Source organism: Thermothelomyces thermophilus, chromosome 2 (genome assembly GCF_000226095.1).
Source record: "Thermothelomyces thermophilus ATCC 42464 chromosome 2, complete sequence".
In the NCBI taxonomy this organism is placed as follows: domain Eukaryota; kingdom Fungi; phylum Ascomycota; class Sordariomycetes; order Sordariales; family Chaetomiaceae; genus Thermothelomyces; species Thermothelomyces thermophilus.
Window position 1 is genome coordinate 3039250 of NC_016473.1, and position 15176 is coordinate 3054425.

At 45.7% G+C, this 15176-nt stretch overlaps 1 protein-coding gene across 1 annotated transcript; it reads left to right on the plus strand.

Annotated features, from left to right (window-relative positions):
• The first annotated feature begins 1320 nt into the window (after window positions 1-1320).
• MYCTH_65542 (uncharacterized protein) lies at window positions 1321-2007 on the plus strand. Its single transcript, XM_003661735.1, has 2 exons — window positions 1321-1526; window positions 1574-2007. Exons 1-2 carry the CDS (start codon window positions 1403-1405, stop codon window positions 1669-1671), a joined length of 222 nt encoding a protein of 73 aa, XP_003661783.1. The 5' UTR covers window positions 1321-1402; the 3' UTR covers window positions 1672-2007.
• Window positions 2008-15176: the final 13169 nt, after the last annotated feature.

The following is a 15176-nucleotide window of genomic DNA, read 5'->3' on the forward strand; positions in this document are numbered from 1 at the left end:
AACTGTTGCTCTCGGCACTGTGACCTCTAGTCCTTGCCTAAGGTCTGCTTTATATCTGTAGTTTGTGAAGAACGGTATAACTTTGGTTGTTTCCGTTAGCATTATATTATAAGCAAGTTATACTATTAGTAATAATATGACCTAGTCATCTTGCTAGTAGTTAACGTAAGAACAGAGGTATTACTTGATAACTTGGTTTAGTCGCTCCGTTTGTCTATTAGTCTGTAGGTAATATACTATTAATAGCTTACTATTAATACCTAATCGTTATATTAACGCTTACTAGAACTTCGATATAAACTTAGTATCTCTATTAGTAATCTATTCCTATATGTTACGGAAATATACATGCAGATGCCGCCTAAGCCACTAGCACAAATGGGCTAATCAAGTCAAAGGAACGAAAGGACCAATTACAGCATAGGAAGCATAATGATCACTACGCTCACCAGTAATCAGAGTAATCACCGCCATACGATCACTCACGATTACCGTGATCAGGAATGATCACTAGGATTATATATATATATAGATAGTCACTCGTTATAATGGACTCTGAGAGTTTACCAGTGGTAACAATCATAATCATAGTACTTATACCAAGCATTGCTAATTACTATAAGAGACAACTCTAAGTGTTATTATAAACCCTTTGGCTTTACCGAATCCCTCAGACGACCTGCCTACTTGTCCCGCTTTACCTACCTCCGTCTAGACCCTTTTAGAAGAAGTCTAAGTTAGGTTTGTCATACGTTATTACTACTTATGACGAACCTAACTTAGACTTCTTCTAAAAGGGTCCAGACGGAGGTAGGTTGAGCGTAACGAGCAGGCAGGTCATCTAAGGGATTCGGTGAAGCCAAAGGGTTCACAACAACACTAGAGTTGTCTCTCACAGTAATCAGCAATGCTTGGTATAAGTACTGTAATTGTAATTATTACCACTGGTGAACTCCAGAGTCCACCATAACGAGTGACTATCTACATGTATATATAATCCTAAGATCACTCTTCACCTAGTGATCCTTTGCCGTCTAGATCACGGCTGCGGTAGTAATCCCATAGTATATAGATCACTTTGCCAAGCGTGATCCTTTCCTGATTGGTCCGTTCGTGCTTGCTATCCTATTGGCCTGTCGGGGGAGGCGGCTCAGGCGGCGTCCTATATACATATTTCCGTGACACGATGCCCCTCCTTCAAGGCTTTCGACCCGAAAGCCTATCTTAGGCCGTTTCAAATAGCGCTAACAACCCTTAGTAAGTTGTCTCCCGTGTTTCCCTCTTTCCTCTATATACTGCTAACAATATGTCTCGTGTAGTAAAGCGTTCGACAAAAAGATCTGTGAAGACCGGGGAGCATATTGCCCTAGCTGCTGCCATTAACAAGCTAGGGTTCGAAGTAATGCCTTGTTCTTATTGTTTTTCTTACGGCCTCTACTGCCGTATAATAGAGAGTTCTTCTTGTTATGGCGAATACGTTTGTCGTGGGAGGTCGTACGATAGTTCTAGGGTTCCGGTCTCGTCTTATCCGTATTCCCTTATTAGTATATTTTTCCTATACTAACTTCTACAGTGTCCTGTATTATAGACGAATCAAAGCGCCTCGACCAATTAGAACAAGATGCTAAGGAGGCTCTCTATGCTGACCGCGATTCGTTAGCAAAAGCGTAGCGTCGTCTAGACAAATCTCTAGCTCGTTTAGACCGTATTTGTCGTCAAAAGCGATCGTTGTTATCTCAAGGGTCAGAGATGGTTCGCCGGGGTCTTATGTCTTTGGATAAATTAGAAGAGGTGGGACAGCAGGAATCGGGGGCGATTCTAGGTATATAGCTCAATGGTAGCGTTAACGTTGTTGACTAGGGCGCCGTTTTTGATTCTGTCCCGGTTTTGCCTTTGGTCGATCTAGGTTCTGCCGGTAGAACTGTTCTAGTTTCTCAGGGCAGTTCAAATTCTTAATTAGTTCCTATAAGTTGTCTTCTGGTCCGAAATTAAGCCATTTGACCAGGTACTATAGTTCCCCGTTAATAATACGTGAATCTAGAATTTCTTCGACGTCCTATTCTTCTTCTTCGTCTTCTGCTTCGATATATATAGCAACCTTGGCATTTTTTAGTACTGGTTCAAGGAGTAAAATATAAAAAACATCCGTCCGTAGTCATATAGATAACGGTAACGATAGTCGGTAGTTAGATGTCGAAATTCGTTCTTTGATAACGAAGGGTCCGACCTTCTTAAAGTCTAGCTTTACGTTTAGTCGTTTGGTTCGTAAGTTCCGTGCGATCAGGTAGACTTTGTCTCCCCTCTCTAGGCGAGGTCCCTCGAGCCTATGTTTATTGTAGTAATTCTTTATTCTGGTTTTGACAAACTCGAGTTCTTTTTTAAGCTTTTCATATAGTACGTACATTTGTTCCGCTTTAACTGCTGCTCTCGGCACTATAACCTCTAGTCCTTGCCTAAGGTCTGCTTTATATCTATAGTTTGCGAAGAACGGTATAACTTTAGTCGTTTCTATTAGCGTCGTATTATAGGCAAGTTATACTGTTAGTAATAGCATGACCTAGTCGTCTTACTAGTAGTTAATATAAGAATAGAGATATTGCTTAATAACTTAGTTTAGTCGCTCCGTTTGTCTGTCAGTCTATAGGTAATATGCCGTTGATAGCTTACTATTAATGCCTAATCGTTATATTAACGCTTGCCAGAACTTTGATACGAACTTAGTATCTCTATCGGTGATCTATTCTTACGGCTAAGCATGTACTAATGTAACTTGCTAATAGATCACGTCTACTAGCTGTTTAGCTATCTATAACTCCTTATAGGGAAAGAAGTATACCTATTTAGTTAGGCGATCTACTATAATAAGAATACTATTATAGATTACTCCTATAGCTATGTCTTTAGATTCTAGTAGCTTCGTAATAAAGTCCATCGTAACCAAACTCTATAGTTTGTCAGCTATTAGTAGTGGCTAAAGTAGCCTATACGGCTTATGTCATGCCGTTTTGCTTCAATTACAAATGTCGTAGTTCCGTATGACTTCCTTAACCCGTGCCGTTAACTATAGAAAGTCGTAGTGTTTCTTAACTTATGCGATAGTCTTCGTAACTCCTTTATATCCTCCAAGTTTCGACTCGTAGAGTTCTCGAATCATCCGTAGCTGTTGATCCTAGTCGTAGATATATGCTTTGCCTTAGTACCAAAGTTTCCCATCTCTTTCTTCCACTCCGTTAGGTACTACTGGTCCGGGTGCTGCTTAATACTATACCTTGTTGATCCTTTCCTCTCGAAAGATTATATAGCATTCGAGGAACGAGTCAAGTAGATCGTCTTCCACAGGTGTCTGCGTTTCGTGATATAGCGTTCCGTCTATTTGTTCCTTGAACAACGGTAGTGTTATTTCCGTTCGTCCTTTCGTATGATCCGTTTGTTGGCTTAAGATGTCTGCTTGTATATTCTCTTTGCCCTTCTTATAGCAGATTTCAAAGTTAAATTCCGTGAGGAATTCTGCCTATTGTATTTGTCGTCTGTTAAGTTCCTTTGTCGTCATAAAGTATTATAGGTTCTTGTGATCTATATACACTTGTACTAGTTTAATTGTACCACTAAGGTATAGTTGCCATTCCTTAAAAGCTTTGACAATCACAAGTAGTTCCTTGTCGTAAATCGGATAATTAAGATATAGTCCGTCGAGCTTCTTTAAAAAGAAGGCTATAGGATATAGCTTCCCTTGTTTGTCTCGTTGTCCTAATTGTCCTCTAATGGCGTAGTCTAAAGCGTCTATTTCCACCTCGAATGGCTTCTTAGGGTCTAGTAATACCAGTACTAGATCTTTAGTAATGGCGTTACAGATCTACGTAAATGCTTGCTTATATTGCTCTTCCCATTGGAATTTAGTATTCTTCTTGGTAAGTTTGTATAAAGGTCGTACGATCGCTCTAAAGTTCCTGATGAACATCCGGTAGAAGTTCGCAAATCTGATGAAGCTTCGTACTTCTATAACTAACGTCGGTTATAGCCAATTCTTGATGGCTTTAACCTTTAAAGGTTCTATCCGAATTTGTCTTGGGGATATTTTGTATCCTAGAAACACCGTTTTCCTAACATGGAATTTGCTCTTTTCCTTGTTAACTAATAGCTTGTATACGTATAGCGTGTCTAGCACTGCTTTCACATGCTTCCGGTGTTCGTCTATCGTCTTAGAGAAGATAAGTATATCATCGAGATAATATACCGTAAATTTGTCGAGAAAGGGTCGGATAGCTTGATTAATTAGGGCTTAGAACGTTGCCGGCGCGTTTATAAGTCTAAATGGCATGACAAGGTACTTATAGTGGCTATAGGGTGTCTTAAAGGCCGTTTTCCACTCGTTACCTTTTTTAATCTATATATAGTTATAGGCCAATGGCAAGTCAAGACGCGTGAAATATTAGGCTCCTGCTAACTGATCTCGGAGCTGTAAGATCAGCGGTAACGGGTATCGGTTTTTCACGGTCTGTTTGTTAAGTTGCTAATAGTCAATGTATAACTATAGCTTTCCGTCTTTCTTAGGCACAAACAGGATTAGGTAGCCTGCTAGCGATGTCAACAGGCAGATATATCCTCTTTGAAGGTTCTCCTCCAAATATCACTTAAGTTCTTCATTTTATATCTAGCTCGTATAGTAAATCTTAAAGAACTTTAGTTATACTCCTTCTTTAAGCTTAATCTTGTGATCCTATAGGCCGTGTTCTGGTAATCTTTCTAGATACTTTGGTTCGAATGCTAGGTGTCCTTCGTATTCCTTCGGTACTTCCCTAGTCTTGTCTCGTCTCTCGGTTTTCTAATAGTATACAAACTTGGTTCCGTCTATAGCGATACTAGCGATTTCTCCTATCTCAACCTACTACTCTAATTGCAATGCTCTGCATTTATTAACGGAGAGAACAGCTATCGGCGATTTAGCTCGTTCCTCCTGTCGTGATATCGATGTCATTATGCCGCCTCTTCCAGAGTCCGTAGTAGTCTGTCTGCTACTATCCGTCTCTTATAGTAGATCTGTAGGATATACCTTTCCTTAAGCATCATCTGCTCGTAATCCTTATATACTCCCTATCTCGCTAGTCGAATATGACTCTATTTAGGGTTATAGGTAGCTACTATTCTTCTAGCTAATGTCTAGGTCGTAATCTTCATACTATAGTAACCCTAATATTATATCTTTGTCGTTGCCTATGTCTATAATGCTAAATACGACTGCTATAGTCTTCCCTACTATAGTGATGTTAATCGGTTTGGTCTCCTTATATACCTATTATGTCGGAAATGGCCCTTTAACTATACTATGCTTCTGCTTCATTCTCTAGGGTATCTATAGCTAATTTATAAGTGTCGGCAAAATCAGGTTTATCTCTGCTCTACTATCTACTAATACGAGCATTTCGTGCTATTTCTATTGTGCTATTATCTATAGTCGCTTGTCTTGCCGTCGTCGTCTAAAGATTATAGCAATTTCCTATGTTTCTACCGGGAGGTCTCGATATAGTAGTCTCTTGTGCCAGTCCCTCCTATGCTACATTACCACTCGCTGCTACGCGGGCGTTAATAGTTTCCAGGCCCCTCGAAGGGCCCTAACCCGTTTCCTAGGTTAGTGCTAACCTCTTCGGTTATTTAGCTAATAGCGGCTTTGTCGATTGTGCTCATTTCCGTAAGCCATTAAGTGCTTGCGGCTTCCTACCATTAGGTCCGTTCTACTTTCTATCGTACGTGCTATAGCTTCGTCTAAAGCTCCTAAATTCGCAATTTCTTTTCTTCTATATAATAGAGGTAATCGTTGCTCTAGCACGAGTCCTATATGTCTCGTCCCGTTCCGCAGTACCTAGGCTAGGCTCATCTTAGAACTATTATAATGCTTCCTAGATGTCACGAGCCAACCATAAACCGCGACCCGGTGGGGTGCAGCAGGCCGAATGAGCCACCAATCAAGAAGGGCACGAAGCGAGGCTGACATGGATCGCTAGGGAGCGCAGGCTACCACGAGCAAACAATTGCCAAAAGGGGAAAGATAGCGGAGGATAGCTAGCTACCAAAGGCGATCCAAAGACAGGATCGAAGAAGGCCATAAGCGATCAGGAAAAGTATATATACATGTAAATAGTCACTCGTTATGGTGGACTCTGGGAGTTCACCAGTGGTAACAATCACAATCACAGTACTCATACCAAGCATTGCTGATTACTGTGAGAGACAACTCTAAGTGTTGTTGTGAACCCTTTGGCTTCACCGAATCCCTCAGACGACCTGCCTGCTTGTCCCGCTTCACCCACCTCCGTCTGGACCCTTTCAGAAGAAGTCTGAGTTGGGTTCGTCACACGTTGTTACCACTCCCTTTGTTCTGTCATGGTTCAGAACGGAGGAGACTTCGACCTCGACATCGACATGGCTACCGACGTCACGGCCAAACAGCTGCTCACTCAGCTTGGTCAACTCTAGCAGCGGATCTAGGAGTTGGACCAGAGAGACAAGGCTACTCAAGCTCGAATCAAGGAACTCGAGAATCGCGAAAAGTACTTGCAGAAGTTGGTCAACGAGGCCTACGCCAAAATCGAAGCGCTCGAGACCGCCAAGGCGAGCCGCATCAAGATCGAACCACCTGGTAAATACGGAGGAACCAAGGAGGATCTCGCAGGATTCCTGACAAACCTCCGATCCTACTTCCGGCTCAATAACGACAAGTTTCCGGACGACAAAGCCAAAGTCCTCTACGTAGCCACGAGACTGGAGGGCAAGGCACTTAGATGGTTCGAGCCTACGTGGAACGACTACCTCACTGAGGAAGACGAAGACGACCGAGACGCGTTCACACAGGCAGTCTTCCGATCTTACGACCGTTTCGAAGAAGAGCTTCGAAAGGTTTTCGGCGACAGAGACGAGAAGATTCATGCGCAAGAAAGACTCGCCAATCTTCGACAGACCAAGTCAGCAGCCTCCTACGCCGCATAGTTCAGACAGGACATGCTCAAGTCTCAGCTTAACGACAAGGCATTAATGCAACTGTTCTACAACGGCTTGAAGGAAAAGGTCAAGGACGAGCTATACAAGTACGACCGGCCTGAGACCCTGGACGAATATATCGCATAGGCCATCAGAATCGATGATCGACTCTACGCACAAGAGCAGCAGAAACGAGGTCGAATGAACGGAACCACGGTTAAGGCCAACGACAAGAAAAAACGAGCGTACGTCAGTACCTCGTATAGGACGCACCCCAGAGCTATAGATGTGGACGTAGCGCAGAAGCAGGACTAGAAGAAGGCGACCAAAGACAAGTCCAATGTTACCTGCTACAACTGCGGAAAGAAAGGGCATTACAAGCGAGAATGCCGGAGCCCGAAGAAAGAATGGAAGCCAGTCCCTGGAAAAGAAATCGCGGATATCGACGAAACCACCAAGAACGTCACCGAAGTAGCAGCCACGAGCTACGAAGACAAGGACAGTGACACGGACAGTCTCGGACACGACGGCAACGGTGAAGACGAACAAGCACCGTACTCCGAACTGGTCACTGTAGACCCAGAGACAGGTCTTGCCGAATGGGACATGGCAGGAGAGTATGCGCCGCCAATTTCGATTCTCCTAACCTTGAGGCAGTGGGGTTTCACAGTCACGCAGAGGCGGGATGGATCGTGGACAACCGACACCCAAGGAATCGAAAGACCCGGACCCAATGCTCTATTCCTCCAGGAACGAATCGAATGGTACCGCAACGAAGTTTTCCGACTCAACACGGAACTGCGCGAACGGAATGGGCGCTTGACTCGACTTGCCCAGCAGAGCGATGAGATAAAGGACGAAATAAGGGAACTCCGACGTATCGTGGAAACCATCAAAGGGGAACAGCCTGTGACATATGATGGGCCCGATAGCTACACCGAGCACTTTGACGATCAGCAACTCAGCCACGACGTACGGAACCCCGAATACCAGTTCATACGCGCGAACCGCGGAAAAGACGAACGTACGTGGGAAAGCTACTGGAAGAAACACTCCTATATCAGCACTGGAGTACCTACGGTCCACGTACAATGGGAAGGATTCGGGAAAGAATTCCAATACCTTCCGGGCGACGCCACGCGACTGCACCCTCGACATGAGGCACATGCGCAAGTGCCCTGGTTCCAGTGTGTGGCACACGAATGCCGATACCACTTCCGCGACAAATTCGAAAACAACCACTGGCCGACCCGACAGGAGAACGGGGACAGAGGCTTGTGCCCTGTAGAATGGGTCTACGATGCAGGAAACAGAGCGGCCGAATTGCTCTAGAAGATCGAAGCCCGCGATCTAGAAAGCATCACGATAGTTCCAAGACGAGCCTGGCCTAGGCACTGCGGAACCGGACGAGATATATGGGACTCGTGCTAGAGCAACGATTGCCTCTATCACGCGGACGAAAAGAAATTGCGAATTCGGGAGCTTCAGATGAAGCTATGGCACGTACGACGGAAAGCGGAACGGACCCAATGGTGGGAAGCCGCAAGCACTCAATGGCTCACGGAAATGAGCACGATTGACGAAGCCGCTATTAGCCGAACAACCGGAGAGGTCAGCACTGACCTAGGAAACGGGTCAGGGCCCTTCGAGGGGCCCAGAAACCATTAACGCCCGCGTAGCGGCGAGTGGTAGCGCAGTATAGGAGGAACTAGCGCAAGAGACCACTATACCGAGACCTCCCGGCAGAAACATAGGAAATCGCCGCAATCTTTGGACGACGGCGGCAAGACAAGCGGCTATAGATAACAGCATAGTGGAAACAGCACGAAATGCTCGCACTAGTGGACAGTGGAGCAGAGATGAATCTGATTTCGCCGACACTGGTGAATCAGCTGCGGATACCCTGGAGAATGAAGCGGAAGCATGGCATAGTCAAAGGGCCATTTCCGACGCAATAGGTACGCAGGGAGACCGAACCGATCGACATCACTGTAGCAGGGAAGACCACAGCAGTCGTATTCAGCATCGTGGACATAGGCAACGACAAAGACATGATATTAGGGTTACCATGGCATAAAGATTACGACCCGGACATTAGCTGGAAGAATGGTGGCTACCTGCGACCCCGAACGGAGTCGTATTCGACCAGCGAGATAGGGAGCGCGCAAGGATCGCAAGCGGACGATGCTCAGAGAAAGGCATGTCCTACGGATCCACCGCAAGAGACGGACAGTGGCAGGCAGACTACTACGGACTCTGGAAGAAGCGGCATAACGATACCAATGTTGCGATAGGAGGAACGAGCTAAATCGCCGATAGCTGTTCTCTCCGTTGACGAATGCGGAGCACTGCAATGGGAGTAGTGGGTTGAGACAGGAGAAATCGCCAGTATCGCCATGGACGGAACCAAGTTCGCATACTACCAGAAAACCGAGAGACGAGACAAGACTGGGGAAGTACCGAAGAAATACGAAGGACACCTAGCATTCGAACCGAAGCATCTGGAAGGATTACCAGAACACGGCCCATGGGATCACGAGATTAAGCTCAAGGAAGGAGCACGACTGAAGTTCTTCAAGATTTACCATACGAGCCAGACACAGGACGAAGAACTTAAGCAATATTTGGAGGAGAACCTTCGAAGAGGACATATCCGCCTGTCGACATCGCCAGCAGGCTACCCAATCCTGTTTGTGCCCAAGAAAGACGGAAAGCTACGGTTATGCGTCGACTATCGGCAACTCAACGAACAGACCGTGAAAAATCGATACCCGTTACCGCTGATCTCACGGCTCCGAGATCAGTTGGCAGGAGCCCAATATTTCACGCGTCTTGACTTGCCATCGGCCTACAACCATATACAGATCAAAGAAGGCAACGAGTGGAAAACGGCCTTTAGGACACCTTATGGCCACTACAAGTACCTCGTCATGCTATTTGGACTTACAAACGCGCCGGCAACGTTCCAAGCCCTGATTGATCAAGCTATCCGACCCTTTCTCGACAAATTTGCGGTATGTTATCTCGACGATATACTCATCTTCTCCAAGACGATAGACGAACACCGGAAGCACGTAAAAGCAGTGCTAGACGCGCTGCACGCGTACAAGCTATCAGTTAACAAGGGAAAGAGCGAATTCCACGTCAGGAAAACGGTGTTTCTGGGATACAAGATATCCCCAGGACAAATCCGGATGGAACCTTTAAAGGTTGAAGCTATCAAGAATTGGCCACGACCGACGTTAGTCACGGAAATACGAAGCTTCATCGGATTTGCAAACTTCTATCGGATGTTCATTAGGAACTTTAGAGCGATCGCACGACCTTTGTACGAACTCACCAAGAAGAATGCTAAATTCCAATGGGAAGAACAACACGAGCAAGCATTCACGTAGATCCGGAACGCCATTACCGAAGACCTAGTACTGGTACTGCCAGACCCCAAGAAGCCATTCGAGGTAGAAACGGACGCTTCAGACTACGCCATCGGAGGACAATTAGGACAACGAGACGAACAAGGGAAGCTACATCCTATAGCCTTCTTTTTAAAGAAGCTCGATAGACCACGTCTCAATTATCCGATCCACGACAAGGAACTACTTGCGATTGTCGAAGCTTTCAAGGAATGGCGACCATACCTTAGCGGTACGATTGAACCGGTACAAGTATATACGGATCACAAGAATTTGCGATACTTCACGACGACGAAGGAACTCAACGGACGACAAATACGATGGGCAGAATTCCTCGCGGAATTCAACTTTGAGATCCGCTACAAGAAGGGCAAAGAGAACGCACGAGCGGACATCTTAAGTCGACGAACGGATTACACGGAAGGACGAACGGGAACGACACCACCGTTGTTCAAGGAACGGACAGACGGAACGCTATATCACGAGACGCAGACACCCGTGGAAGATGATCCACTCGACTCGTTCCTCGAATGCTGCGCAATCTTTCGAGAAGAAAGGATCAACGAGGCACAGTATCAAGCAGCACCCGGACTAGTGGTACCTGACGGAGTGGAAGAAAAAGATGGGAAACTCTGGTACCGAGGTAAAGTATACATCCACGACAAAGATCAACAGCTGCGGATGATTCGAGAACTCTACAAGTCGAAACTCGGAGGACACAAAGGAGTCACGAAGACTGTCGCACAAGTTAAGAAACACTACGACTTTCTATAGTTAACGGCACGAGTTAAGGAAGTCATACGGAGTTGCGACATCTGCAATCGAAGTAAAACGGCACGACACAAGCCGTATGGGCTACTTTAGCCACTGCTAACAGCTGACAAACCATGGAGTTCAGTTACGATGGACTTCATTACGAAGCTGCCAGAATCCAAGGACATAGCCATAGGAGTGACCTACGACAGTATTCTTACTATAGTAGATCGCCTGACTAAGTGGGCATACTTCTTTCCCTACAAGGAGTCCTGGACAGCGGAACAGTTGGCAGACATGATCTATCGGCAAGTTGCATCAGTGCATGCTTGGCCGCAAGAATGGATCACCGACAGAGACACCAAATTCGCATCGAAGTTCTGGCAAGCGTTAATGCAACGATTAGGCGTTAACAGCAAGCTGTCAACGGCATATCACCTACAGACTGACGGACAAACGGAGCGACTGAACCAAGTTGTCGAGCAGTATCTCCGTTCTTACGTCAACTACCAGCAAAACGACTGGGTCATGCTGTTACCAACAGTATAACTCGCCTACAACACGACGCCGACAGAAACGACCAAAGTCATACCGTTCTTTGCGAACTACGGATACGAAGCAGACCTTAGGCAAGGACCAGAAGTCACAGTGCCGAGAGCAGTAGTCAAAGCGGAACAAATGCACGCACTACATGAAAAGCTCAAAAAGGAACTCGAGTTTGTCAGAACCAGAATGAAGAACTACTACGACAAACACAGGCTCGAGGGACCTCGCCTAGAGAGGGGAGACAAAGTCTACCTGATTGCACGGAACTTACGAACCAAACGACCAAGCACGAAGCTAGACTTTAAGAAGGTCGGACCCTTCGTTATCAAAGAATAAATTTCGACATCTAACTACCGACTATCGTTACCGTCATCTATGCGACTACGGACGGATGTTTTTCATATTTCACTTCTCGAACCAGCACCAAAGAGCGCCAAGGTTGCCACGTACATCGAAGCAGAGGACAAGGAAGAAGAATGGGACGTCGAAGAAATTCTGGATTCACGCATCATCAACGGAGAACTGCAGTACCTGGTCAAATGGCTTGATTTTGGACCAGAAGACAACTTATGGGAACCAGTCAAGAACCTGAATTGCCCTGAGAAGCTGGAGCAGTTCCACCGGCGGAATCCTGACCGGCTACAAGAACCGGCTCTAAAGCCCATTCCCCGACAGAAAAAGAGGGGAACCCGCCAGAATTAGGACCGGGATCCAACCCGATCGACTCCTAATCAAGCACGTCAAAAGTACCTAACGCCTAAGCCTAACCCGTGAGGGTCTGTGTCTCCGACATCGGCAGAGGAGTATCTGGTTCTTCCTCTTCCTCCAGACGAGCTATGCCACGACGAAAAACTTCGGCACCACGATCGCGCAGGGATTGCTGTAAACGACGCAATCGACTCAAACGGCTTAGCGTCTGAGCAAGTAGCGCCTCGGTCTCGGCAATCTCTTTCGAAACCTTCTCCTGCTCCGACAAATTCGAAAGGACTAAGACAGTCAGCAACCCAAGACTACGAAGGAAAACTACGAGGAACCTACAGGCATCCGTAACGTTCGGACCACTGCACTTCTTGCCCATGCGAACACAATTTTGGCACTTGTTCAAACCCTCCATCATCACACAACGCTTCCGCGGCTTCGCATTCCAACAACGCTCGCAAGGCATGGCGACTTCGTAACCCTCTCGCTCGATCTTGATCGCAATAGCGTGTCGTTCGCGCTTGAGATCGCGACAATTCCTGGGAATACGATCAGCCATGACGAAAGGAGGTTAGCGGAAGAAGGACGTTACCTATTGAGAAAGGGGATGTTGGTGGTATTTGAAACAAGTCATGAGAAGCTTTCGGGTCGAAAGCCCTGAAGAGGGGGCATCGTGTCACGAGCCAACCATAAACCGCGACCCGGTGGGGTGCAGCAGGCCGAATGAGCCACCAATCAAGAAGGGCACGAAGCGAGGCTGACACGGATCGCTAGGGAGCGCAGGCTACCACGAGCGAACAATTGCCAAAAGGGGAAAGATAGCGGAGGATAGCTAGCTACCAAAGGCGATCCAAAGACAGGATCGAAGAAGGCCATAAGCGATCAGGAAGAGTATATATACATGTAAATAGTCACTCGTTATGGTGGACTCTGGGAGTTCACCAGTGGTAACAATCACAATTACAGTACTCATACCAAGCATTGCTGATTACTGTGAGAGACAACTCTAAGTGTTGTTGTAAACCCTTTGGCTTCACCGAATCCCTCAGACGACCTGCCTGCTTGTCCCGCTTCACCCACCTCCGTCTGGACCCTTTCAGAAGAAGTCTGAGTTGGGTTCGTCACACTAGATTACGGGCTTCGATCTTCTAGAGCAATTCGGCTGCTCTATTTCCTGCATCGTAAACCTATTCTATAGGGCGTAAGCTTCCGTCCTCATTTCCTTGTCAGGTCGGCTAGTGATTGTTTTCGAATTTGTCACGGAAGTGGTATCGGCATTCGTATGCTATACACTGGAACTAGGGCACTTGTGCATGTACCTTATATCGAGGGTGTAGTCGCGTAGCGTTGCCTAGGAGGTATTAGAATTCTTTCCCGAATCCTTCCCACTATATATAGACCGTAGGTACTCTAATGCTAAGGTAGGAGTATTTCTTCTAATAGCTTTCCTACATATACTTGTCTTTTCTACAGTTTGCGCGTATAAACTAGTATTCTAGGTTCTGCACGTTATTACTAAGTTGCTAATCGTCAAGGTACTTGGCGTAGCTATCAGGCCTATTATATGTCATAGGCTGTTCTCCTTTAATAGCTTCTATGATACGTCAGAGTTCCCTCATTTCGTCCTTTATCTTATCGCTCTGCTAGGCAAGTCAAGTCAAGCACCTATCCCGTTTGCGCAGTTCCGTGTTAAGTCAGAAAACTTCGTTACAGTACTATTCGATTTATTCCTAGAGGAAGAGAGCATTAGGTCTAGGTCTTTCGATTCCTTAGGTGTCGGTTATCCACGATCTATCCTACCTCTACATGACTATAAAACCCCACTACCTTAAGGCTAGGAGAATCGAAATTAGTAGCACATACTCTCCTACCATATCCTATTCGGCAAGACCTGTCTCTAGATCTATAGTAACTAGTTCGGAGTATAGTACTTGTTCGTCTTTACCATTACCATCGTGTCTAAGACTATCCGCGTCACTGCCCTTATCTTTATAGCTCGTGGCCGCTACTTCGATAACATCCTTAGTAGTTTCGTTAATAGCTGTAATTTCCTTCCTAGGGGCTGGTTTCCATTCTTTCTTCGGGCTTCGGCATTCTTACTTATAGTGCCCTTTCTTTCTGTAGTTATAGTAGGTAACATTGGACTTGTCTTTGGTCGTCTTCTTCTGGTCCTGCTTCTATGCTATATCTATATCTATAGCTCTGGGGTACGTCCTATATAAGGTACTAACGTATGCTCGCTTTTTCTTGTCGTTAGCCTTAACCATGGTTCTGTTCATTTGACCTCGTTTCTGTTACTCTCGTATATAGAGTCAATTATCGATCCTAATAGCCTATATAATATATTTATCTAGAGTCTTAGGCTAATCATACTTATATAGCTTATCCTTAACCTTTTCCTTTAAGCCGTTATGTCACGGATAAGCACATAGGCGGCCTGGCAGGCTGTAGCTAGGACACGGGACATTCCGACAGCCAATCACTCGACGGACCAATTAGAAGATTATCACCGCCAAGACTAAGGTCTTCACTAGTGATAATAACATGTCACCGTCGACAACGCAGAATTACGAAGTGAAAAGAGAAGTGATACTAGTAATAACTATTAAAGAAGGACAGACCATTGTATATATATAGCTAGCCAGTCACTCGTTATAGTGGACTCTGGGAGTTCGCCAGTAATAACAATCACAATCACAGTACTTATACCAAGCATTGCTAATTACTATAAGAGATAACTCTAAGTGTTATTATAAACCCTTTAGCTTCACCGAATCCCTTAGACGACCTGCC

What these genes read in the sequence shown, in the direction of transcription:
- MYCTH_65542 (XM_003661735.1), top strand. Translation starts at nt 1,403, where the DNA reads ATGCCTTGTTCTTATTGTTTTTCTTACGGCCTCTACTGCCGTATAATA. An exon ending in TAGGGTTCCGGTCTCGTCTT is followed by an intron (nt 1,527 to 1,573) that starts ATCCGTATTCCC and finishes TAACTTCTACAG; the next exon opens with TGTCCTGTATTATAGACGAA.